The sequence below is a fragment of the Lepidochelys kempii genome, chromosome 8 (assembly GCF_965140265.1).
Source record: "Lepidochelys kempii isolate rLepKem1 chromosome 8, rLepKem1.hap2, whole genome shotgun sequence".
Lineage (NCBI taxonomy): Eukaryota > Metazoa > Chordata > Testudines > Cheloniidae > Lepidochelys > Lepidochelys kempii.
The window spans coordinates 97288986-97315453 of record NC_133263.1 but is presented as its reverse complement, the minus strand read 5'-3'; the positions used below and the strand labels follow the sequence as shown (position 1 = coordinate 97315453).

The 26468-nt window shown below is 46.8% G+C and overlaps 1 protein-coding gene across 1 annotated transcript; it reads left to right on the top strand.

The window, feature by feature from the left end:
* Window positions 1-795: 795 nt before the first annotated feature.
* SHISAL2A (shisa like 2A) lies at window positions 796-23585 on the top strand. Its single transcript, XM_073357717.1, has 4 exons — window positions 796-977; window positions 12328-12467; window positions 18506-18582; window positions 22126-23585. The coding sequence occupies exons 1-3, from the start codon at window positions 796-798 to the stop codon at window positions 18532-18534; spliced, it is 351 nt and encodes a 116-aa protein (XP_073213818.1). The 3' UTR covers window positions 18535-18582; window positions 22126-23585.
* Window positions 23586-26468: the final 2883 nt, after the last annotated feature.

Below are 26468 nucleotides of genomic sequence, written 5' to 3'. Positions count from 1 at the left end.
TTGGGTTAAAGGGATTGTTATGTTTTGCAGAGAAAGACAATTACTGTATTTTAAATAGTGAAAAGTACCCTAAGGGGTGAAAACCCTAAGGGGGGGAGGGATAGCTCAGTGGTTTGAGCATTAGCCTCCTAAACCCAGGATTGAGATTTCAATCCTTGAGGGGGCCATTTAGGGATCTGGGGCAAAAATTGGGGATTGGTCCTGCTTTGAGCAGGGGGTTGGACTAGATGACCTCCTGAGGTCCCTTCCAACCCTGATATTCTATGAAATGTCTCTCTTGGTTATAAGCGATTGGTTTCGTCTGTATGGATAAAAACTGTCAGCATAACAAAAATCACCTCAGTGAAAGCTCCGTACCTTCTCCGTCTGGTCTGCAGAGGGCAGTGGGACGAGAGAAACAAGTTTTAGGAAAGTCTTTGGACTTAATCCTTCCCTGATGTAACCGAAGTGCGGGGGGGATCGGGCCCCTTCCACAGAATCCCAACCGCGGCACAGTGCAGAGCTTCCCGGAGCGGTCCTGGAGGGGGAGCCCGCGGGCTGGCCCGGGCGGGAGGCGGGTGGGATACAGTGGCCCGGGCGGGGTGCGAGGCCCCCGCCCCAGGCACCGGGGGGCCGCGCTCCGCTCTCCAGGGGACTCTGCGGAGCCGCCTCTGGAGGCGGAGGCGGGGGCGGGGGCCGCTTGCCCGGCAGCATCTGTCGCGGCTCCCCACGGCGCGGCGCGCTCTGGCACCAGCTCCAGCCAACTTTGCCGGTCGGGAGCCGGTGAGGGTTCCCGCCCGCAGCGCCCGCCGCACCATGAGCTCCGACTGCACCGGCTACCTGAGCGCCGACGGGGCGCTGGTGAGCGGCTTCAGCTGCCCGCGGGCGGACGGCGAGGCGAGCGCCCTGTACTGCTGCGGCTTCCAGGACGTCAAGTACTGCTGCGATGACCCCCACAGCTTCTTCCCCTACGAGCACGGCTACATGTGGTGGCTCAGGTGAGAGCGGCTCCCTCAGCCGGCCACGAGGGCACAGACCGGCCCGCCCGGGGCGTCGGGTGACGGGGGGGGCCGGGGGCACAGACCGACCCGTCATGGGGCGTTGGGTGACGGGGAGGAGGGCCGGGGGCACAGACCGACCCGTCCCGGGGCGTTGGTGACGGGGGGGGCCGGGGGCACAGACCGACCCGTCATGGGGCGTTGGTGACGGGGGGGGCCGGGGGCACAGACCGACCCGTCCCGGGGCGCTGGGTGACGGGGGGGCCGGGGGCACAGACCGACCCGCCCGGGGCGCTGGGTGACGGGGGGGCCGGGGGCACAGACCGACCCGCCCGGGGCGCTGGGTGACGGGGGGGCCGGGGGCACAGACCGACCCGTCCCGGGGCGCTGGGTGACGGGGGGGCGCCGGGGGCACAGACCGACCCGTCATGGGGCGTTGGGTGACGGGGGGGGCCGGGGGCACAGACCGACCCGTCCCGGGGCGTTGGGTGACGGGGGGGGCCGGGGGCACAGACCGACCCGTCCCGGGGCGTTGGGTGACGGGGGGGGCCGGGGGCACAGACCGACCCGTCATGGGGCGTTGGGTGACGGGGGGGGCCGGGGGCACAGACCGACCCGTCATGGGGCGTTGGGTGACGGGGGGGGCCGGGGGCACAGACCGACCCGCCCGGGGCGCTGGGTGACGGGGGGGCCGGGGGCACAGACCGACCCGTCCCGGGGCGCTGGGTGACGGGGGGGCGCCGGGGGCACAGACCGACCCGTCATGGGGCGTTGGGTGACGGGGGGGGCCGGGGGCACAGACCGACCCGTCCCGGGGCGTTGGGTGACGGGGGGGGCCGGGGGCACAGACCGACCCGTCCCGGGGCGTTGGGTGACGGGGGGGGCCGGGGGCACAGACCGACCCGTCATGGGGCGTTGGGTGACGGGGGGGGCCGGGGGCACAGACCGACCCGTCCCGGGGCGTTGGGTGACGGGGGGGGCCGGGGGCACAGACCGACCCGTCCCGGGGCGTCGGGTGACGGGGGGGCGCCGGGGGCACAGACCGACCCGTCATGGGGCGTTGGGTGACGGGGGGGGGCCGGGGGCACAGACCGACCCGTCCCGGGGCGTTGGGTGACCGGGGGGGGCCGGGGGCACAGACCGACCCGTCCCGGGGCGTCGGGTGACGGGTGGGGTGGGCCGGGGGCACAGACCGACCCGTCCCGGGGCGTCGGGTGACGGGTGGGGGGGGCCGGGGGCACAGACCTACCCACCCGGGGCGCTGGGTGACAGGGGGGCGCCGGGGGCACAGACCGACCCGTCATGGGGCGTTGGGTGACGGGGGGGGCCGGGGGCACAGACCGACCCGTCATGGGACGTTGGGTGACGGGGGGGGCCGGGGGCACAGACCGACCCGCCCGGGGCGCTGGGTGACGGGGGGGCGCCGGGGGCACAGACCGACCCGCCCGGGGCGCTGGGTGACGGGGGGGGCCGGGGGCACAGACCTACCCGCCCGGGGCGCTGGGTGACGGGGGGGGGGCCGGGGGCACAGACCGACCCGTCCCGGGGCGTTGGGTGACAGGGGGGGGGCCGGGGGCACAGACCGACCTGTCCCGGGGCGTCGGGTGACGGGGGGGGGGGCCGGGGGCACAGACCGACCCGTCCCGGGGCGTTGGGTGACGGGGGGGGGCCAGCGGCACAGACCGACCCGTCCCGGGGCGTTGGGTGTAGGGGGGGGGGGGCCGGGGGCACAGACCGACCCGCCCGGGGCGCTGGGTGACGGGGGGGGGGCCGGGGGCACAGACCGACCCGTCCCGGGGCGTTGGGTGACAGGGGGGGGGCCGGGGGCACAGACCAACCCGTCCCGGGGTGACGGGGGGGGCGGGGGCACAGACCGACCCGTCCCGGGGCGTCGGGTGACGGGGGGGGCGGGGGCACAGACCGACCCGTCCCGGGGCGTCGGGTGACGGGGTGGGGGTGGCCGGGGGCACAGACCGACCCGTCCCGGGGCGTCGGGTGAGGGGGTGGGGGGGGGGGCCGGGGGCACAGACCGACCCGTCCCGGGGCGTCGGGTGAGGGGGTGGGGGGGGGGGCCGGGGGCACAGACCGACCCGTCCCGGGGCGTCGGGTGACGGGGTGGGGGGGGCCAGGGGCACAGTCCGACCCGTCCCGGGGCGTCGGGTGATGGGGGGGGCCGGGGGCACAGACGGATCCGTCCCGGAGTGTTGGGTAAGGGGAGCGGTCCGCGCGGGGCACAGACCACCCGTCGGGGGCGTGAACACACGTGTATAATAGCCTGCCCCAGCACTATTAATATTAGGGGAATTGCTGTCAGGTGAATTGGGGCCTGATCCAGTTAGCCCTGGACTCTTGAGCGTGAAGTTCCCATTGACTTCCATGGAATTTCCACATGTGGAAGCTCTGAGGATTCAGCCCTTGATGGGCATTCTAGGAATGGGAGATGTTTGGAAACTAATCAATTACATCTCAATAGACCCAGTTCTGTAGGGTTTTTGCATCCTCCATTCCAGAGGGACAAATGAGGAGCAGTTGAGGTCAACAGCATCTCTCAAGAGGAGCTCAGCATTGTGTGGGATCAGGCTCCAAATGTTTATACTGTTTCCATCTCAGACAGAACTAAAGGTGAAGTAAACTTTCAGTAAAAGGGAGTAGAAAGTGATACTACGGGGGGGCACAATTCTTAAGGCATTGCCAACCCTGTTTCAAATCAGACATAAAATCTGTACTACAGCCGATGGAAAAAAATTCAGTTGAAACTGTTTTACAACTAACACTGAGATTTTTGATTAATTTTTTTGTAAAAAGCATCTACTTTTTGTGGAAAACTGAGCTTTGTTTTTTGTTTTTCAAGTTTTTGATTTTGGAAGGACACTTTTAGTTTTCTGACAAACTGTCAACGTGAGGTACTCATCTCTAATCTTTACCCACTGCTGTAAATTGGCTCATAGAGGACCTTTGTCAATTTTGGCTATCCACTTTCAGATGCCACTAGTAAGATCATAGCAGTTAGAAAAGATGTGTTAGGTTGAGTCCATATGTGCTTATGTGAGGCCCCATGTTCACTTTCATTTTGGAACATGCCTGAATCTCTCCCAGCACTGTCTCCTTTCCTCTTTGTTCAACAGTTGGAAATCTGTCTGCAGCTCCTTGAAGTGCAACTTGAACTGTTAAAGTGTTTGAAAATAATACTGTGCAGCACACTGAAAAGGAAACTGGGATTGTGTAAACTGCTTTGTGCAAAGGGAGAAATTGTGGAGACACTAAAAATAGTATATTTTGTTATCTTGTGCAGTAAAAGATTAATATCCTTTTGTGCAGTAAACAAACAGAGGGAAAAATTATCTGTTTGCACAACTGTATTGAAGTCAATGGAATTACACCAGCGGGGAATTTGATCCTGAAGTCAATAGAATTACAACAGTAGGGGATTTGACTGTGAAGTCAGTGGAATCACAACAGCAGGGAATTTGGCCATAAGTCTTGAGGATGTCCTTATTTGTTCCACTGTAGTGCTAGGCACTCTGTCACAGCTACCAAATCCAGCTAAGAAGGTTTGGTCTGGACTCCATCGTGATTGTTAGAAACTTTTCTCAATCTGCCATAGAATCAATATAAAACAACATTAGTCTTTTCCTCCCCACTCTCCCAAGAATGAATGTATCTCCTTGAAGCACTTGTCAGAAGCTGGTGTGCAAAGAGACTGAATCCACAAGAACAAAATATTTCAGCAAGTTGACTCCTCCTTAGGTGACATTTTTACTACTACTTACCTCCAGATTGTTAGGTGGTGGATACTCATGTTGAAAGATGAATCATTGCAACCAGAGGGACTAGTTCTAGAGCCAAGATGTATATGCAGTCACTTGGTAAAACTGTAGTGGGGGTCTGGGGGAGGAGGGAGAGTGCCACCAGTAATGTCATAATCCATTTTTCTGGGAAAACCACAGTTCATTCTGCAAAATGGATCAGATGTTCTAGGCTTTTACTGTACTAAACATACAAGTAAAATTCATGAGAAAAATAATGTACAATTTTAATTGTTTAACAATGGGAATATTTAATTGACTCACTCTCTATGTTTGCAACCATGCCTCCTTGTGTTGTGTTTCTATTAGCCTTCAGAGACTAAGCAGGTTAGCTTAGGTGGGAGACCTCTGAGGGTCACTGTCACCTAGGTCTTCAGAACATGATGTTTGTGATTGTGTCTTCTTCCACTTCAGTTCATTAGGAAGCTAGTGTCCCAACATAGTGCTGTGGTGATGTTTTTCCAGGTGAGATGTAATATTAAGGTTCTCCTTCCTAATACAGTCTCCACAGAGCCCCGTGTAGGAGTCACCTGGCCTAACCTAGCCACACCACATGGCTACAGAACCTATTTGAGCAATAGAAGGCAGTTAGGAACGGTGAGCAATTCACTTGAGCCCAATATTCTAAAGACTGAGGGTCTAAATATCCCTTTCCCTCTAACGATCCATCAGCTCTTCTATCCAGCTGCAGTGGTCCTGGAACCAATGTTTCCATTTCCATGCCATGTGTACTATTTAGAGCTAGGTATAAATAGTTATTTTACAGCACTAGCCTTAGTGTAGATTAAATTGAGTTGTAGGGTTTTATTTTGTTAGCTATTTTTAGACTGTTTTGGTTGCGGTAGGTCTTGCCCAAGATAAGAGACTTCTAAGAAACAGGGTTTGAGAGGTCTTCCCCTTATTCCCACAATGTTCTCCTTTGGGGAGTAAGGGAGGTGAGTGGGTTTTGGAATGGACATAAGCAACACATCTCAAAGATCAATTGTTACAAAAGGTAGGTAACCATTTTTCTTCTTCGAGTGGTTGCTCATTCAGTTCCAAGTAGGTGGCTCCCAAGCAGTCACCCAGAGGACGGGTCAGAGTTCACTGAGTTGCAGACTCAGCTCTGCCAAAAGCACAGCTCTGCCAAAAGCAGCAGCATCTCTAGCCTGCTGAGTGATGGCATAGTGCGATGTAAACGTGTGAGTAGACTACCACGTCGCAGCCCTGCAGATGAAGCTTGCGCTCTCGTGGAGTGAGCTGTCAACGGTGGGGCTGGCAGCTTTGCTAGGTTGTAGCACGTGTGATACAAGCCATGATCCATGAACAGATCCTTTGAGATGACACCAGTAGCTCTCTCATCCATTCTGCAGTTGTAACAAAGAGCTGGGTTGACTTCCTAAATGGTTTCATCTGCTCAGTGTAAAACATTAACACGTGTCTGACATCCTGGGAACAGAGCATATGTTCTCAGTTAGTGGCATGTGGTTTAGGGAAGAACACTGGCAGAAAAATGTCCTGATACGCATGAAATTGCAAGACCACCTTTGGGAGGAAAGCTGGATGTGGCTGCAACTGCACCTTGTCCTTGTAAACCACAATATAAGGGGGCTCGGACTTCAGGGCCTTGAGCTCAGATACCCTCCTAGCTGAAGTTATAGCCACAAGGAATGCCACCTTGCAAGAGAGGTAGAGGAGAGAACATGTCACCAGGGTCTTGAAGAGAGTCTCGAGAGCACCAGATTGAGATCCCATGGGGGAATCGGCTGTCGTACTTGAGAATACAGTCTGTCTAGCCCCTTGAGGAAGCAGCCAGCCACAGGGTTAAGCAAATACTGAACGGCTGAGCCGGGATGGAAAGCAAAAATCAGAGCCAGGTTCACTTTTATTGACAATACTGCCAGACATACTGCCAGGTTCACTTTTATTGACAATACTGCCAGACACTGGAAACTCTACAGCTTCCCAACACTATGATAATGGTTTATAGTATGTGCTATTTGGTAAAATTTTGTCCCACATGACACTCACTCTGCACTCATGTGAATGACTACACCAGGGCTAAAGCAGTGGAGAATCAGGCCTTACATCTTCAAAGCAATGCACAGTAATCAAATAATGAATCAAAATCCTTCTAGAAGGACCACCTCTAAAAGATGACTCTCCTTTGACTGTTCATTGCTATTCTGCTTGAAAATATAATTCACAGAAATATTGTTTTCATGAGCTTTCTTTGCAACCATGTCTTTAGATGAACCTGGGGAGCGATTGAGACTAAGCTGAGTAAGTTAAATGCATGATGTATCCATATACTGTAGGTAGAAGGTAACTCAGTTCTAATTGTGTTTGCTCTATAATACGTACCATTTTTAATATTCAAAGTTCTTAAAAAATGCTGCATAATGAATCCTTTCAATGCATTTGGGAGGGGGTGACTGGCCCACCAAGGGCACACAGGAAGTTGGGTGTCACAGCTAGGATTAGAACTCAGAAATTCCTGTCTCCAAGTTCTGTGCTCATTACACTGCTAGTCATGCCTCTCTAATCAATAATAGTTACCCTTCCTAACATGTGCAGGACTTTTTTTTTTCCTGTGGGTCTCGTCCATGGTTAATTATAGAGTCCTGAACATCCATCATGAGTGTTAGATGCTTTCTCTCACTGATTTTTTTTTCTTCCAGTTATTTTTCTTTGCATTTGTTACCCACTCCTCACCTGTTTCTTTCTATCATTTTGTTACAGTATCTCTGTTTCTGTGGAATTTTGCTTTTGTATTTTTCCAGAGCTCAGTTGCTTTCTCATGACTTATTCGTTATTGAACTCGTTTGCTGTCTTTTCAGTCCTCGTTTTCCTTTATTGAGACCTTGTCCCTTTACCTATTTCTCATTCTCTCCCTGACTTCTTTTCCCACAGATGCTTTCACACTTTATTTATTTTGGCCTTTTGTTTCCTCTTTCACATCAGAGCCTGGCTTTTATTAAGGATTCTTTGTATGAAGGTCTATGTAGCTGAACCAAGGCTTATATATCTTTATGGATTTATTAGCTCCAAATCTGAACTGTGGCTGAGGAATGCTCTGTGTAGTTCAGGGGAGAAGTGCAAAGGTGTCTTTATTTAAGCCACCTTTGTGTGCCCTCAGTTCTGGATTGATCTACACCAGTCAGGTACCATTGCACAATTTAGCATGGCCTTAGTCTGCTCTAAATTGTGACAACTCCCTGTGGTGTAACTGTTACAACTGCTAGCTATAGCTATGCTCCTTTTCCGTAACCACTCCCCCTGCACTAGCCAGTGGGAGGGGGTTGGGATTAGAGCAACTACACAGGTTAAATTTATTTTTACTGCAAGATTAACAAAGGCTAGACACTGATGTCTTAAAAAAGAGCCCATATTGACAAGAACATGCAGCCAGTTGCATTCCAGAGCCGCATTCCATTCAAAAAGAACATACATACAGTTTATTTCAAGTTAAAAGGTAAAAAATATTTTAACATACCAATTCCACTGCTGCACAGCATATCACTAACATGTTGAGGGCAGAGAAATTCTAGGCAACCCAAATATCCTCCTTTGTGGATTGATCCTCTGATAACCATTTATGCCTGCTTTAAGGCAGCCTTTCATGAAGGGCTCCTTAACAGATACCAGTACTGTTATGCTTGTACTCTGGTTTCCCTTTAAACTTTTATTGTGTGTGGCACCTAATCAAGAGAAAGTAAATTCAATTTCTTTCAAATCAGTGCTTATGAGCTAATGCATGGGTTACCCAGGAGGTGGAGCTGAGATAACAAAACAATTAATAATTTGCCTCTGTCCAGCATCTCAGATCCAGGAACTCCTCAGCAGAGTTTGTATTTTCGGCTCTCTTGGTTGGTGCCTCCACAGGAAGTAAATTAAAGAAATACCAAAGAAGAGAATATTATTTAATAATTTTGCTTATGAAATATATAATTATTTATTAAAAGCTTGGAGGTAATTTACTTTGCATTTTTATGGTGATTTTTTTTTTCATGAATTACTTGTTTTTGGACATGACCTATCCATGACTTTTACTGTATAAATACCCCTGACTAAAACTTAGCTGCTCCTGGGGCCCCAGGACACCACTGCTGTGGGAGCCCTGTGGCCTATGGCTAGCACCCGCATTGGCTGCAGGGGCTGACTGCCCCCAGCCACCCCTGCTCCAAGGTCCCAGGGACTGCTGCTCGGGTGTTCTCTGGGGCCAGCCGCCCTGGGACCGCTGCTTGGGTGCTTCCCCCAGGCTAGCTGCCCAAGCCGTGGCCAGTGCTTGGGCACTCCGCGGGGCTGCCCCTGAGACCGCTGCTCAGGCGTTTACTGGGCCACCCAAGCAGTGATTGGTGCGGCTAGCCCTGGAGTTGCCCCTGGGACTGCTGCATGGGTGCTCCCTGGGGCCAGCCGTCCAAGAAGTGGCTGGTGCGCCTGGCCCCGGGGCTGCCCCCAGGACCACTCCTTGGGCACTCCTCCGGGGCTGCCCCTAGGACCGCTCCTCAGACACTCCTCAGGGCCAGCCACCCTGGGACTGCCTGAGCAGCAGCCAGTGCGGCTGGCCCCGGGCTACTCCAACTGTAGCTGGTGCGGCAGGCTGTGGGGCACCTGAGCAGCGCCTGGTGAAGCTGTCCAACGGGGCACCCAAGCAGCTGGCCCCGGGATCAGCTTCAGCAGCCATTGCAGCTGTGAACGTCACAGAATCCATGACTTTCTGCGACCTCCATGACCAAATCTCAGCCTTAGGCTTGTCTACACTTAACATTTTATAGCGCTCTAACTTGCTGTCTCAGGGGATGTGAAAAATCACACCCCTGAGCGCAGCAAGTCTGAGCAGTTTAAAGCGCTAGTGTGGACAGGCTCAGAGCGCTGGGAGAGCTCTCTCTCACAGCGTTCATGCGTGACCCCGCTTGTACTTCAAAGCGCGCTTCTGCGTCAGTGCTTTGAAGTTTCCAGTGTAGCCATGCCCTTAGTGATAAGTGGGTCTAGGACATGGCAGTCTTTCAGATGTAGAACACTTCCTTGGTGTCATGCTGTTCTGTACCCTTTTACTTGTGATGAGGAATGCTCAGCACTCCTCTTGCTGCAGTAATCCTCCTTAACTTTTCCATTTTTACCCCGAATGGTGGTCTGCACATGCCATGTAATGGTAGCACAGATGTACTGTATAAAGAAATGCCTCTTGAGATGATTAAATGATGGGTGTCATGGTAAGTTGCAGCTGAAGAGGTAGTAGCTGGATGCATGAATAAGGAAGAGAGCATGTTAGTCTGCATAATCCTGATCTTTCCTGAACATGCATAGGTCTCCTTAATATTTGGATAGGAGACTGTGGACAATCTTTCTTTTTTGTGCTCCAGTCTCTGGGTTATTGTATTCAGGCCTTCAGCTTGTAGAGCTAGTATTAACTGAAAAGAATCAATACTGTTTTTCTTTCTTAAAAGCCTCCAGATTCAGTTTCATGCTGGATTGGACTCAGTCATAAGGAAAATTGTTCATTTGATGGATGCTCATGTGGATCCCTTCCAGTACATTCCTTGTGCTTTGTCTATTCTGGTTATAAGTGCCTGAATTGAAATCTCAGAAATGAGATCAGAACCCACCTGGCGAGGTACAGGCAGGGGGCTTAGGGCAGGGAGTTGGGGAGCGGGGTGCAGGAGCGGTTTGGGCTCCGGCCTGGCGCCACTTACCTAAAGCTGCTCCAGGGTGGCAGCGGCAGGCGCCAGGGCAGGCTGCCTGCCCTGGCCCCATGCCGCGCTGCTCCAGAAAGCAGCCAGAGCCATGTCCCTGCGCAGCCCCCGGGGGAGTGGGGACACAGGGCTCTGAGCGCTGCCATTGCCACGCCTCCAGGTACCTCCCCCGAAGCTCCCATTGGCCACGGTTCCCCATTCCCGGCCAATGGGAGCTGCGGGGGGTGGTGTCTGGATGCAAGGGCAACACACAGAGCCCTCTGCCCCTCCCACCCACCCTGGGCCCCAGGGACGTGGTGTCGGCCGCTTCTGAGAGTAGCATGAGGCCTGCGGCACCACAGGGGGCATTCCCGCAGGACGGATCCAAAGTCCTGACAGGCCGGATCTGGCCCACGGGCCGTAGTATGCCCACCCCTGAGATAGCGTCTGCTGCAGTAAATTAATATTATGATATAATGTATGTCTTGGTTCATTTCCCATCTCCTGAATATGTTCCCTTTTTTTTAATGCCTTTATTACTATGTGCAAGTGAATTAATATTCAGTTTTACACTGCTCCTTTGCAGCAGTGGCTACTGACAAAGGGCTTAGAAGCAGCAAATTGGTCTGCCTTCAAAACTTGTTACACTGAGTGCATGTCTTCACTAGCAACGTTAAAATTCTGCCACGGCAGCGCTTTAAAGTGGCTGTGTAGTCGCAGCACCAGACCTCTCCCAGCGCTATAGAAAAACCACCTCCACCAAGGGAACAGCTTCCAGTGCTGGTGCACTGTCTACACGGCTACTTTACAGCGCTGAAACTTGCAGGGCTCAGAGGAGTGTTTTTTCATACCCCTGAGCAAGAAAGTTGCAGCGCTGTCAATTGCCAGTGTAGACAAGCTGTAAGACAGAGGCATAGCGGGGGTCATGGAGTTCCACTCTCCCTTGCAAAGCTACTAGCAAAAAAGAGTGGTGCTGTTTGAATCATTAAATAAACTCCATTAGCCCTTTTTACACACATTTCAGAACCAAAAGGAGAGAAGCCTGTGACAAATATGTATCCGCTACATCAAACATGTTCCTATTAGGTTTTAAAATAAGTGTATTTTCTTGAAGTACAAAAATTAACCTTCAATCTAAAATATTTAATACCCTTTACGTTTCTTCAGAGAAGAGAGCCAAGAATGAAATATTTGCATGGACTCCTAAGCAGTCTGTTAGCAGGTTGGGAGCCTTTTCTTTTATAGTGCAACATCGGAAGAAATGTTTTTTCCTTTGTCCTTTAAATCAAAGTTCCATGGTAGAAGTGCCAATAAAATCAGGGACGATTGAGATAAAAAATCAGGGACAATTGTGAAGACAAGTAATTCCCCAGTACTTTTTGTTGATTTCTTGTTAGTGTGCCTTTGATGTTGTCTGATTTGATTTTTAAGAAGCCCTGAGTAATTTCTTCCAGCCATTTCACACACAGGAACTGATTGCTGCAGTAAATGATGAGCATTTCCCAGCAAAGAATATACATTTCTTTACATTTTTCTGAGGCGGGCTCAGGACTAGAGAGAGAGTTATCTCACTGATACCAGTTTTACATGGGTGTTGCTTCAGTGGAGTTACTCCTGATTTACATCACTGTAAATGAGAGCAGAATCAGGCCCAATAAGTAGCAGGTAACATGATAAAAGCACTCAGCTACTGTAAAATGGCTTAGCTCCACTGAGGAACTTTACACCAGCTAAGGATCTGGTCCTAAATCTATACATGTAGTAAAAATGTAAGATTGTTTCCCTGCCCTATTGAATACAGGTAACCTCCAGATCCCATGTTGGGCATTTGTTTGACAGACATCACAGATTAGTGTGTACACTTAATCACTTTGTTTTCTCTCTTCTCAGTGTTGGAGCACTTGTGGGTCTGTCAATAGCAGCGGTGGTCCTGCTTGCTTTTATCATCACAGTGTGTGTTCTCTGTTACTTGTTTATCAGTACGAAGCCACGCAACAAGCTGGATACAGGTTTAAGCTTGCAGATAGCAGGTAAGATCAGCTTTGTGTTGTTGACATCATCTGCAGCGATAAAGGTTTACTCCAGCAAGAATTTTAAAACCCCACTAGGCATCCATCTGGGTACCTAAATATCCTTAAAAATCTGTCCCTAAGTGTATGTGTACACTGCAGTAAAATACCCATAGTTGGCCTGTGTCAGCTGACTTGGGCTTGCGGGGCTCAGGCAGCAGGGTGTTGTAAAATCTCAAACCATTCCTGTTATAACTCCTTAATTAAAGACTATGCAGGCTATGCTGAGAGTTTTGTTTTTAACTATCTCTCTGGGTATTTAAAATCCCCATCACAAAAGAACTTCTGATATGCTGGATTTGCCTTCACCAATTCACTGATGGAGTAAATCTTTATCTCTTCAGGGTAAAGGCTCTTGCAGGGTTCCAGAGCCCAAGCTGCAGCCCAAGCCTGAACAGCTATATTGCAGTCTTATAGCTCCAGCTGTTTTTTTTTTTTTTTAATTGCAGTGTACACCTACCATTTGTGATCTGGCCAAGGTCACACAGGAAACCTCTGGTGGAACATCCTTTCTCTCAAGTAACCTGTCTTGTCTTTATAGTTAGGTAGAATCTTTGCAATAATTCCTCTGTGAGAGGGCTGTTTATTTCTGCTGTAAGGTGTGGCCAGGACACTGCCTCAGTTGGGAGCATAGGTCAGCCCTCTGGCCAAAACCAAAATGGCTTCTCCTTTCTGGGGCCACAAATGCCCAAAACAAATTCCAATCTAGAGCTTTACACTAAACACTCTCCTGCAGGAACTTTTAGTTTACTGGAGTAAAGGAAATTCAGTTACAGTCCATGTTATTTTTTTAAACTTTACACTGTCATTGTGTATATAAGTATTAACCCCTTCAAAATTCAGGACGGGGGAATCAGTGGAATCTCTGTATGAGAGGGATGGATGGAACTGTTGCAGCTGTGGAGGAAAACGGGAGTTTAAGCTGTGAGAGGTGGGCAAGGGAGGAGAGGCTCCAGGCAGGCAGGGGAGCAGGAGAGGAATATGGTGGAGCATAGCTGCTGCATCATTTCATAGGAAGGTGCAGCATAGTCTCCCCTCCATGGCTAGTTGGTGGGGAAAGGGATCAGCAAATCTACCCTGTCCCTTTTGAAATTACTGGCATCCCTGTGGTCAGTAGCAGTGAGCAATCCCTGAGCTCCAGGACTGCAGTTCTGGCTGCTTCTGCTCCGTGGTAAAAGAATAGTTAAAGGCTCCTTTTACTCTCCCTGCATATCACCCTGCACGTGGCCCACCAGTCTGACAGCATTCTAACAGTTCAACTATATGTATTCACCATGTAATGTATATTAGCTTGGACAGTTCTCTAGGTCAGGCTATCCCACTCCGTTGCAAAGTGGTGATAATAAATTACATTTTATGATGGGCACTAACACTGTCCTTTAAATCTGAGCCTCTATTTAAGCTTCCTGTGGTGTATTCAAACTCAGATTACAGGGATCTCTGGGATGGAATATGGAGACAATTACAGACTTATAAATTACTAGTAAGGGCTTGAAAAGAATAATTTTTAATACAACAATTAGTTATTTGTTCTTACAAAATTAGGAGATTGGACTAAATAAGCAAGGTTTCATAATTTCATTTTACAAGGAAAAGCTTAGCCTGAAAAAATAGCGCATTGACTTCTTTGTATTCTATTATTAAAGATCCCTAATTGTTCAGATATGCCAATCATTTGTCTGTAGCTGGTCAGGAATTTTTTGAATTCTTTTTTTTTCCCCCTGAAATGTCAATTTGTGAAAATGGGAAAGGGTACTTTTTGAGGAATTTCTTGGTTTTAAAAATGTTCTGATATTGTTTTAAATGAAAAATTCTGTTTTTCACTTTGAAACAACTTTTCATTAGAAATATAGGCTAATTGTCATTAAAAAATTTGAAAATGTCAAAATTAAATGTTTTGGTTGACCTGAACCAAAATGTATTTCTGATTGTCAGTTTGCAAAAAATTTCAAGGTTTGGAATTTTTAATTAATTAATTGGTCCTGATTAAAGACAGGAAATTTTTCCAAAATCTCAGAATTTTTCCAAGGACAAGAAAGCAGTTTCCTTCCCAGCTTCACCTGTCTCTCCTGTACTCTAAATGCTCCTCTGTATGGGCTCAGGCTACATGGAGGAAGAAGCTGCCTAGTTTGAATGCAGAGGGCCATAGGTGCTGGAACTAGGGGTGCTGCGGATGCTGCCGCACCCCCTGGCTTGAAGTGGTTTCCATCATATACAGGGTTTACAGTTTGGTTCTATGGCTCTCAGCACCCCACTATAAAAAATTTTCAACACTCCTGCAGAGGGCACAAGAGCCAGACGTGGGAGAGGTGGGGACGAAGGGAGAAGATTGGGACAAGGAATTTGCAAGGGAGGGAGAGGATTGGGACTGGAGGCTTGCAAGGGAAGGAAGGGGGAACTAGGACTGGGAGTTGGGCTCTGGGGGAGACTAGGAAATGGGGAGGAAAACATAGCAGCGGGACTCAGAACTAGTAAATTTGGGTGGGGGGAAAACCTGAGATTGGACAAGGGCCCAGAATGGGGGAGTCTGGGAAAGGCTGGGCAAGGAGAGTAGGACTAAGAATCAGTGGGGTAGGGAGAAGGAGATGATGTGGGAGGGGAGACATATTTGACAAGGGGCCAGGTGCAGGAGGGAGAATAAGGACTGGCTAGGTAAAGACTCTGGAGGAGCACTGAGAATGGATGAAGAGCCTGGGGAGGGAGTTTGGGCGAGGAAGTCAATGTGGGTGGGGTGAGAGCAATTGGTGACCACAGTGGTAGGGAACTGGACTGGCTAGGCAACGAATCTGAGAAAAAGGGAATTGTGTGGGGTGGGGATTGAAAAAGTCTGGGTAAAGAGACTGGAACTGGAGATAAGGGAAGACGAGATGGGGGAGTCTGGAGAAGTGAGACTATGACTTCCTGGGCAAGGTGACTGGGATGAGAAGTGTGAGGAGTGGAGACTGGGACTGGGGTGAAGAGATGGGACATGACAGAAAGGGTCACAGTTGGTGGGAACAGTCATAAAAATCTGTGCCCACCAGAGCACAATCCCCTCCTGAGCAGGGACTGAAACCCAAGATTCCTGAGTCTCACCATTTTTCTGTTGTCAGCAAATATCTGTGAAACTTGCTGGCAAAGTGTGTCTCATCCCCTTTAGTCCACAGAACCTACTAACTGATATGACAACCTACTACTGATATGAGTTACTCAATTAGCTTAAGTGGCAGAGGTCTATGCAGTACATCTAAAGGTTCCAATCCTGCTGATGATCCATCTGGGTGTCACTAAGATGCCTCATGTTGAAATTTCTGTTTTTCAGTTTGTTTTTTGTAAAACCCTAGGAACCTACACACACAAAACTACTTTACAAGAATATTATTATGATTACAAAGGCAAGCAATAAAAAATTAGGAAATGCCAGAGTTAGATTGGCTGTGCAATCAGTAAAATACCTAACTGCCGTTTGTGCCTTGAAAAATCTCCCCTTTAATCTGTCTGCAAAATGACGGTCATATTTCCCTATGTTACAGAATGGTTGTGAGACTTCTATTGCAGAGTGCTTTGTGGTCATTGAGTGGAAGGTGCTATAGTAGTGAAAAATATTATTGTAATGTTATCCAGTGTTTTTCCAATCCATTTTAAATGTCAAACATAGGGGAGTTTCTGCTACAGGTATTTCCTTTAGGAAACTGTTTTGCTGTTTAAAAGATCTCATTATCAGCAAAGCTTTCATTGTAATCTAGGCTATAGTTTCCTTTGTTGAATTTCACCCCATGACTCCTAGTTATGCCACACCCTGTGCCACCCTAATAACTCTTCTTTATCCTCTCCATTTTCTGCTATATGCTGGAGGGTTTATGAGACAGAAACAACAGAGGAAGAGAGAGACTTGGGTGTATTAGTCAATCTCAGGATGACTGTGAGCAACCAATGTGGTGAGGCTGTGGAGAAAAAAGGCAAATGCAATCTAAGGCCTTGTCTACCCTGCCACTTTACAGCGTTGCAACTTTCTCACTCAGGGGTGTGAAAAAACACCCCCCTGAGTGCTGTAAGTTTCAGTGCTGTAAAGTGGCAGTGTAGACAGTGGACCAGCGCTGGGAGCTACTCCCCTTGTGGAGGTGGTTTTTTTTTATAGCCTTGGGAGAGCTCTCTCCCAGCGCTGGTGCTGCGACTACACAGCCGCGTTAAAGCTCTGCCATGGAAGCGCTTTAATGTTGCTATGAAGACATGCCCTAAGCATGTATCCGGTGAGGTATTTCCAGTAGAGATATGGAAGAATTAATTACATTACAAGACACTGGTAAGACCTCATTTGGAATACTGTGCACTATTCTGGTCATTCGTGTCAAAGAAAGTTTTACTCAGTCTGGAGCAGGTGCAGAGAAGGGCAATGAGGATGATCAGAGAAAGGAGGACCAATCTTACAAGAGAAGATTAAAAGAGTTTGGCTTGTTTAGCATAGCAAAATGAAGACTGAAAAGGAATATTATTTCTCTCTATAAATACATAAGGAGGGTAAACACCAGGGAAGGAGAAGAGCTATTTAAGACAAAGGACAACGTTGGCACGAGAACAAATGAGTATAAATTGGCCATGGATAAATTTAGGCTGGAAATTAGAAGGGAGTTTCTATTTAGAGGAGTGAGACTCTGGAAACGCCTCCCAATAGGAGTAGTGGGAGCAAGAAACCTAACTGGTTTCAGGATGGAGTTTGAGAAATTAATTAATGGGATTATATGACAGGGGTGCCTGAGGTAGCAGGGGACTGGACTTGATGACCCAGGATGCCTCTTCCAGTCCTATGTTCCCATCCTGATGTTTATCTTTTTCTAACGTGTCCCTCAGTTATCACATCATAGGGTGTGTTTACACTGCAATGTTAGCCCAGTATTAGTAGAACTTGAGTTAGCAGACCCTGGGTTTGTTAACCTAGGGTTTGAGCATCTATACTTATTTGTAACTTTAGGTTAGGAATTGTTGAACCCTTGGTCCCAAACTGAGGCTCCAGTGTCTACACTGCATTGTGCAGGCCCAAGTCCAATCACCCATACCCCAGACTTCCTTGCACCCTCCCAAAATGTGGCCTCTCTAACCCTTTGTTCATGGTGCAGTGTGGGAAAACTTGACTATCCACCAAACTTGACTGTCTAGAGGACAAAGAAAGTCACCCCATGGCATTCTTTTGGCAGACTCACAGAGAATGAATCTAGTGGGGTTGTATCTACACTGCAAAGCAATATGGCTTGAACCCTGGGTCCCACCTTGACTCAAAGGATCGGACCCTCACCCCTGTGGGGTGCTGGGACCCTGGGTCCAAGCTTGGGTTGGGATGATTTGTGTGGAAATAGAAGGGGGCTTGGGCTTGAGCCTGAGTTTGAACCGTGGGTTTACACTGCACTTTAGACATACCCATAGAGATCAGAGACCAAAAAAAGGGCTCCGCTATCAGGTCATCTAGTCCAGAGGCTCTCAACCTTTCCAGACTTCTGGACCCCTTTCAGGAGTCTGATTTGTCTTGTGGACCCCCAAGTTTCACCTCACTTAAAAACTACTTGCTTACACCATCAGACATAAAAATATGAAAGTGTCACAACACACTGTTACTGAAAAACTGCTTACTTCTCATTTTTGCCATATAATTATAAAATAAATCAATTGGAATATAAATATTGTACTTGCATTTCAGTGTATAGTATATAGAGGAGTATAAACAAGTGAAATGTTTAGTGTGAAATGTTAAGTTTCTACTGACTTCACTAGTGCTTTTTCTGTAGTCTTATAAAACTAGCTAATATCTAGATGAGTTGATGTACCCCCAGAAGACCTCTGCATACCCCCAGGGGAACACGTCTCCCTGGTTGAGAACCACAGATCTAATCCATGCCATCCCCTCAGCTAGTGAAAGATGGTTCCCAGTAGTGTGTTTTGTAATGCTTTGGGCAAGCTATACATAGTTATTTATTTAACTGAGAGAAGCATATTGCTGTTTGTTTTACTGAAATGTTTTTGTTTTTCAGGCAGTGAGACTAGAGGGTGTTCTTTGTGAAAAATAGAGAGGCACTGGACCGGATTCTGCCAGTGCTGCAATACATAGGTACAGTGAAAATGTTATTCACCTTTCCCCACCCTCCATGCCCTCAGTTCTCTAAGCAATGTGATGGGCAGTCATTTTTCAAAATGCTATAAATTCCTAGGTTGATTTTTAGGATGTTGAAACATGCTAATGGCAGAGAGTGGATGACTTACACACTAATGACCCCTTATCAATGGGTCTGCTTGATTCACCCAGAAATGCTCCTTCATAGTAATAGTCTGAGAGCGAGCAAGCATTCCCCTCATACTGTAGTTACATTAGTGGCCAGGTAGCTCCGTGGCTCACTTATGAGGCAGCCAGTGTGACCTCTTTTGGGAAAAGATTCTTTGGTGATGAACAGGTAAGAAGGCATTTGTGTAAGAAAAATAGGGACTTAAATATCAGATAAGTAGTTCAGTATTGTTCTGTTTTCTGAATATACAGTCTGTACTGTTGCTATGCCAAATCGCAAAGAGAAATGGAAGGGAATCTCACAAAAACCGAGGTTTCTCATTCTGACTTCACTGCATGCTGGACTTGTTGTAAAAGGTCAAGTTGCCTGCCTCACAGACCAAGCTAGGAAGCATTCAAAATATAATGACTGTGCTTCAGCCTTGAGAAGGAATTTATAAATAATTTGCAGGACATTAGGTGAAATGAAACAAAATACTACTTTTTACCTGGGGTGAAAGCTCGTGGCTAAGCATCTATAGAGTGCATGCAAGGCCATGGACCAACAGTGTCTGTCAAGGGGAAGAGGGAACCTTTATTGCTCAGCAGCTGTTCTTGGAACAACAAGGCTATGTAATAAACACACCTACAAGCAGTGAGAAATCCGTGCCTGATGTTACTTTGACATCCCATTTAGCAAACTGAACCAAATGGTATCTCTGTGCATTTCCCTTAATCAGCAGCACGAAAGAGGTTGGCTTGCGTTGTTTTGCTACTTGTTTTTTTATTGAAATATTTATTATGACAAAACTCATTTTGAAATACAGCATTGTACAAAGGAAAAAGATCATTGCTTCCTATTGTTTCAAATTAGATGGTTTATGGGAGAATAATGCCATGGTAAGATGGAAAAAGGCACCTGAAACTAGGAAGTCGCCCATAAATAAAGTCGTATTTGTTTTGTCTTATTCTTTCCATTACACTGTGGGTTCTAAGATTAAAAGTGCCTGCAGCCCATGTGGCTTTAAGAAAGTTCCTCAGGTAAAAGTTTACTTTGAGTTCAATGATTTATTCTGAGGCCATGAGACCTAGTGAACAGATTATGAGCTAGGACCCCATGAGTTCGAATCTGGCTCTCATATCAATGTGGCCTTGAGTAAGTCATGCTCTCTGCCTCAGTTTCACCATTTCTGACATAGGGATGATAATAAGAAAAGGAGGACTTGTGGCACCTTAGAGACTAACATTTATTTGAGCATAAGCTTTCGTGAGCTACAGCTCATTTCATCGGATGCTAACTCTCTACCTCCCAAGGGTGTTGTGAAGAGTAACATTTGTGCAGTGCTCTGAAATGTAGCATGTTAAGTGGTGGTGCTTATTGAGAGGGAGGGGAGAGAAGAATCATGTGGATAAGACAAGGGAAAAGACACCTAATTAGGGAAAGGGGACTTCAGTGAGTTTGGCATTCCAGTTCAATTTTGATAAAGACCCAAAGGTTCACAGATTAACTGAGCTTCTTGAGTCTACAAAACTGGGCTGGAAATACCATGAGAATTAGTTTTCATATGAGTCGTCTTGTGGGATTTCTGTTTGGACTGGAAATAGAAAGAGCCTCTCAGTGTTTAAGCAATTTTGCTTCTAGCCCTGTCAGGAATTAAGGAAAAAAAGGAGGTGTCTGCCATGAAAATGAAAAATAATGTGGTGATGTGGGAAAGTTATCTGAACTTTTCTGAACCTCAGCAAATATTTGGTTGAAGTTTTGGGGGGAAAGTTGGAGTCCAGATAGGTTTCTCCCATCCCTGCTTTAAATATTTTCAGTTTGTTTAGTTGCTGGATTAAAAAAATGTCATTTATTTTACAATAGGCCAGTATGTTTTGATGTCACCAACTATTACCGGGAGCTAACCCAGAATGGCAGGAATTATCCCGCCAAAGCCTATAAATCACCCCAGATCTGTCAAAAATTCCATCCAACGCTCCAAACCTTCACTTGCCGAAGAAAGCTACACAGAAGATGCTGGATTTTGCTTAATGTGCATACAGTATTTCCTCCACCTAATCCACTGTTTCTAAAATAGTAGTAGAGCACACCCCTTCCCCCCAGTAAACTCATTCTGGTTCCAAGAACAAGCTTGGGAAAGGCGTCTCAACCCACTCACACTGGCAAGTGTTTAGATTACATTAGTGCAACATGTGGTCACATTCAAAATATAACTCAATTAGGTATACTGTAGACTGTGCACCTACTTTATTACTCCAAGAGGCCTGTGGGAAATATCCTCACCCCAGCTAAGTAAGATTAAAACTCCGCAATGTGACCAAAACTTTGCCTCTGAGGACTGAATTTTTCTCTTGATTTTTAGCCACGCCATGCCATGTTGATCACTGTGGAGGAGCTAACCTTTAACATCCTGTGATGTTACCATACATACACTGCATAGGCATGGATTTCTTTGCATCTATTTGGCAAGCAGAGAATGGCTGAAATATTATATAAACTAGCAAAATATCAGCATCAGCTGCTGTGTTTATGTGTTGATGAAAAGTGCTGGGTAAACAGCTCTGCAGACCAAAATCCTCGGCGTACCCCTAGAACAGCTACAGCCTGAGAAGCAGTAGTGCAAGCTTCCTCACATCCTCCCACACTAGTCTCTGTCCTGGAAGGACCATCCCTGGGGGCAAGAAGGTATAGTAATTCATTCTTGGTGTCCAGTCACTCCTTGGTCACTCTGCCAGGGTTACCCACAAGGGGACCAATACAGGTAGTGATTTTGTGACACGGACACACACATCCACTAGGAACTGGACTGAAACAAGCTGTGAACTTCTCATGTACCATTTCAGCCACTTCCAACCTGGCCCTCATTAGAATCTGTGACTCACAGATGAAGATCTTCATCTCCCATTATAAGTCCCCTGCACGCCCTCTTGTTTTTTCGCTAATGAGAAATTCTGGTGGGGAAGGGATTAGTGGTAGTGGATGGAATCTGTGTGGCATAAAGAATTTGCTGTGCCTTATATTTTATTTTAAAATAGCCAAGGAGTTTGTTATAATCCCATAACTTCTGAAGTGCCATTAGCAGTGTATGTTGCAGCCTCAGAGGGCGCTGAATATAAATGTTAAACTACACAGTCTTTGATGCAGTTATCCTTGGTCATTTCAGTCCAAGCATATTTCTAACCTTTATGCAGAGGGCCAGCACAAGACATGGCAACCATTTAGGTTCCACTTAAGCCCTCTTTTGAGTACTTATGTGGATTTAAGTGGTGCATCAGTCTTGTAGGGGCTGTCTGTGCAGAGGTGGATTTCACTCACAATGAGCAAGAACAAATTTTATAAACAAAATCCCGCTGTTCTCTGTGTATATCTAAATGATGGTTGCTGTTTTCCAGGCATGGAACCGTATCCTTCAGAAGGCACCAGCTGAAGCAGTGCATCTGCAGAGCCAAATGGATTCAGGAAATGCTTCTTTAGCCATAAACTGGACTGTGTTATACCAATAAAATAAAAACCAGCAGGATCTTATTAAAGGGGAAAAGGCAAAATGCCACATTTATTGTGAATACAGAAAGAATCATAGTAAGCAGTTAGTTATAGCTATAACATTCCATTCAATTTCATATTTATTCACATATTCATTCATTCATACACACATACACAGGTTCTGCAAGGTTGTTATAGATACCAGCCTTAGAGTTGCTCATACCAAGCCACTGGCCAGGTGGCCTGGACGTTAGGAGGGAGCAGGGCCTTGTCAGATGCTCATCTGATGCTCCTGGAAGTTGGTTTGCAGAATCAGACCCCAAAGTTCTCACTTTCTAGAGTCCATTTTTATAGGAATTTCTTCCTATGCCAGTCTATGGGAATTGCTTCATCATGCTGTTGCTGAATCAATCAGCAGATGTCACATTCCTGATGGCTCTGTGCTGCCAGATGTTATCTTGTTTTTTGGTTCTCCCACTCTTGAGGCTGTTGGGTGGATTCCAGTCTGCCCTCCAGGGGTCCTCTGGTTGTTTCCACTTGACGCCTTCTTCAGCCGATGGACACTGGATTCTTAGGTTGGCACCTCCCTGATCTTTCAGTTATTATCCACACCAACCATCCATCCACATACATCCTCTATCTCTATTTTAATCACAATTGTTAACAAAACGAGATGAATACAACAAAAGGGCGGGGAGTCTCTGGGTGCTGTTTCTGTTGTTACAGAGTATTGCTTTGGATCTCTCTGTGTGTGAGTAGTTGTTGTTACAAAGAATTGCTTTGAGAACAGACTCTGTCTTAGAATGTACTAACACAATTAGCAGCTTGCAAGTTTCACACAGAGAGGGAGAGAAACAGTACCAAAAACCAAGAGACCTCTTAATTAGTAATACCCTGGAATTTAAACTACGGGGAATCAAACTCATTTGTGATTTTAATACAGAACTTCTCTAATATGATCCAACAACTGTGATAACCAGTCCACAGACTATGACAGACTTTCCAGAGGTGTTTTATGGCAACTATAACCACCATTAACATCCAGGGCCAACATGAAGCCGGTCCCGGTTATGTGTTTCTTACAACCATTAATGTACAGATGTTGTACTGAGAAGCAATGGTGTATTTTGATTTGCACACTTAACCAAATGATGCTAGACTTCTTGGTGTAAATTCTGCTCTGACTTCCCTCCATGCAACTCCAATGAGTTATCATAGGTGTAGATCAGAGAAGAATTTTGCCCATCATATTGGACTGCTACTTTCTTTCAAGCCTTTTCAGTATACCATCTCAGTGTTGTATTTGTTTGTTGCCTTTATATTGTCTTTACTTCTCTAATACATTCTTCTTTAGCTGAAGGTGATAGTTTGACTTGCAGATGTATCTGAGTAGCATATCTTAATAAAAGTTTAGAGTTGTTGTAGGTCTTTAAAATTTCACATTTTTTGCTCACTCGTATTGCTGTGCAAGCTGCACATCTTATTTCCATGAGGGTCCCAGGGGAACAGCAACCATACACAGTGTTATACTAGCATACTTCTAAGTGCTGTAAAAATGCAGAACATATTTCCCTAAGTAGAAAACACCACTGACCAGTTACAATTCCAGTTTAACTTGACAAGTTTCTTTAAGATATGAGATGAAAAGATTTTCTAAACCTGACAGCATGTGTGAGTATTTTAATGGAACAGACAGATTTATATAATCCATTTAGGGCTGCAGTCCCAAAAGTTCATCTACCAGTCAGTTTTGCCTCCAGGCACTTAAAAACTGGGTCAAATAAAGATTTTTGGAACAGAAATATTTCTAGAAAATAGTATGGATCTTAAACTTTCTTCTTCTTATGCTTTTCGATGCACAAAGAACATCGTGCTTTTGATTTAGCGGGGTGGTGAGAGATAAATAACTAAAGCAAAGCCTCAAGGAGAGAGCATTTCTTCTGTAACATGCTGCATAAACTTTCTCTCTCAAAATTACAGCTGCCATTGCAGACACCTATGAATTTAAAGGCACAGTACACCACAGCTGCAGTTCATGTACCATAATTTCCAGCCTCCCAAATTCTCAAAGGAGCCTAAGGGAGTTAAGCATCCAACTCTCCCTGATTTTAGCCACCTAATTTGCTTAGGTTCCTGGGAGAATCATTATTGTGGTAGTCTGCAGGAGCAGTGCACATTTTATTTTAAATAACTGTCACAGGGTGGCTGGCCCTCAATGGGAATCAGGGCCCAAGCTATGACAGGCTTCATTAGGGAGATTGAGCCCATCAGTGTCAGACAATGCCCTGAAAAACAATAATGGAGATAGTTCCGAAGTGGAATTTTAAAGAATTTCTTGCATCAGTTTACTTCTGTTTTATTTTCATGTTATTCCAACATGGCCATTGAAAATAAAAGTATAAACTAGTAGTCTGGTAAATTAAGCAAAATATGCTGTCTTGATGTTTTAGCTTTTAAGAAAGTTTGTCTAATAGAATTATGGATATTATTTATAACAGCTATTGCTTTTTCAAAGATGGGCCTCATTTAGAACACCCTCCTCCCCCAACTCGGGGAAGTTCCAAGACTTTGTAGTTAAGGCCCATCTCTACAAGATTAATTTGAAAGGGAACAATTAATCCAGTCTTCCTGAACTAAGCATAATGTGAAGGTTAAAACAAGCTGTGGAGGAAACTGAAGCTAAAGTTAAACAAGTGAACTCAACTCCACTTCGCAGGGCATGTGATTAATGAAGAGGGGTGAACTGTGGTGTAGTCAGCAGTTTCTTCCACCCTAGGAGACCTTGTATGGTGACACTATCCACCGTAGCCTGCGAGCTACAGAGCTAAGCATCAAACGTATCCAGCAGCCTTAATGTTCATTACTGTCAAGTCCTGTCTCTTCTCTGCATGAAAGACACTACAGGATCAATCCTCTAACATGCATAGATAGTGATCAATTGTGCAACAAAGATTTACAAGCACTGACTGCATTCTAGTAGGCAAATCAGTAAACTTAAAAGAGTGAGGTGAAGTTAGTAAATTGTATAGTCAGTTGCTTGACCACACTTTGGTTCATTATGAAATATACTTGAGACCAAATAATCAATATCCGTCAGTTTTATTGCTAAAAGCCAACAGTAGTATAGTACAGGAAAACAGGTTCAGTATGATACCAGTTTCTGGCAAGCCATGTCTGGCAGTATTGTTAATTCACCTTATACAGTGTCTGTGCTTCCAAAGTTACACATTTCATGTAGGAGTACTTATAGGATGATTTTACAAAATACAAAAAACTCTACATGTCACTAAAATACAACCCACCGGTTTCTTTACTTGTTCTGTACGGTCCTTATCTTTGTTTTGGATACTAGCATTCCAGGTCCTGGTCCATCAATGTGTCAAGGTACCTCTCTAACTTATATCAGGGCAGAAAATTAATGTGTTTTGCCTTTTTCAAGTTCTCTATTTTCTAATGCCAAAGCTGACTTCATCTTTGCAAAGTGTTATGGCTGCTTAGCATAAGTGAACAGGATTATAGGAAGACACAGGCCAATTCAGGCCATGTAACTGCTAGGAATATGTATGCATGATATAATGCTATTCATAGTGTATGCTTAATGCATATTAACATGTTGTATGAATAATACATACTGATAATGGGATATATACATTAGCCAGTATATGCTGGTCAACAGAGATTAATGGGAGAGATGGCTTGATGGTCCCAAGGGAACGGGATGATGGCATGGAAGAAGTAATGATCTGAAAGTCCGACTTGCATTTGAATTGTTCTGCTTGCTTATAATGTTGTGTGACTCAATAATATTGGTTACAAACAACAAAAGCAACCTTAAGGGCAACTGGAAGTTGCACCACATGATGCAGATTTGATGTATTCAGTTGCCTGCTCTGTTGTCTTGACTGGGAAAGCTCAGCGCACAGATCCAGGAATGTGGCCTTCCACATCGGAAAGTTCTGCAACCACTATTGAGCATCCCAGCTGTGCATCATGATACAGTTCCACCTCTCAATGTTTGTTTCTCGGGCCTCATGTCTCCACCACATGGAGCTGGTCAGTGAATGCCTGCAACACCCTGTAATTTTTATGCACTGTCGGTCACAACAATCTGCTGTCCTAGGCAAAGCTTCAGTGTACCACCCCCTTCAACCTCCTCAGAACATCAATATGACTGAGGCAGTGGTGCCAGAAGGAATGCAGAAGGGGGAGGGGGCAACTGGCATTGTGATCCCATGCACCAGGTCACAATGCC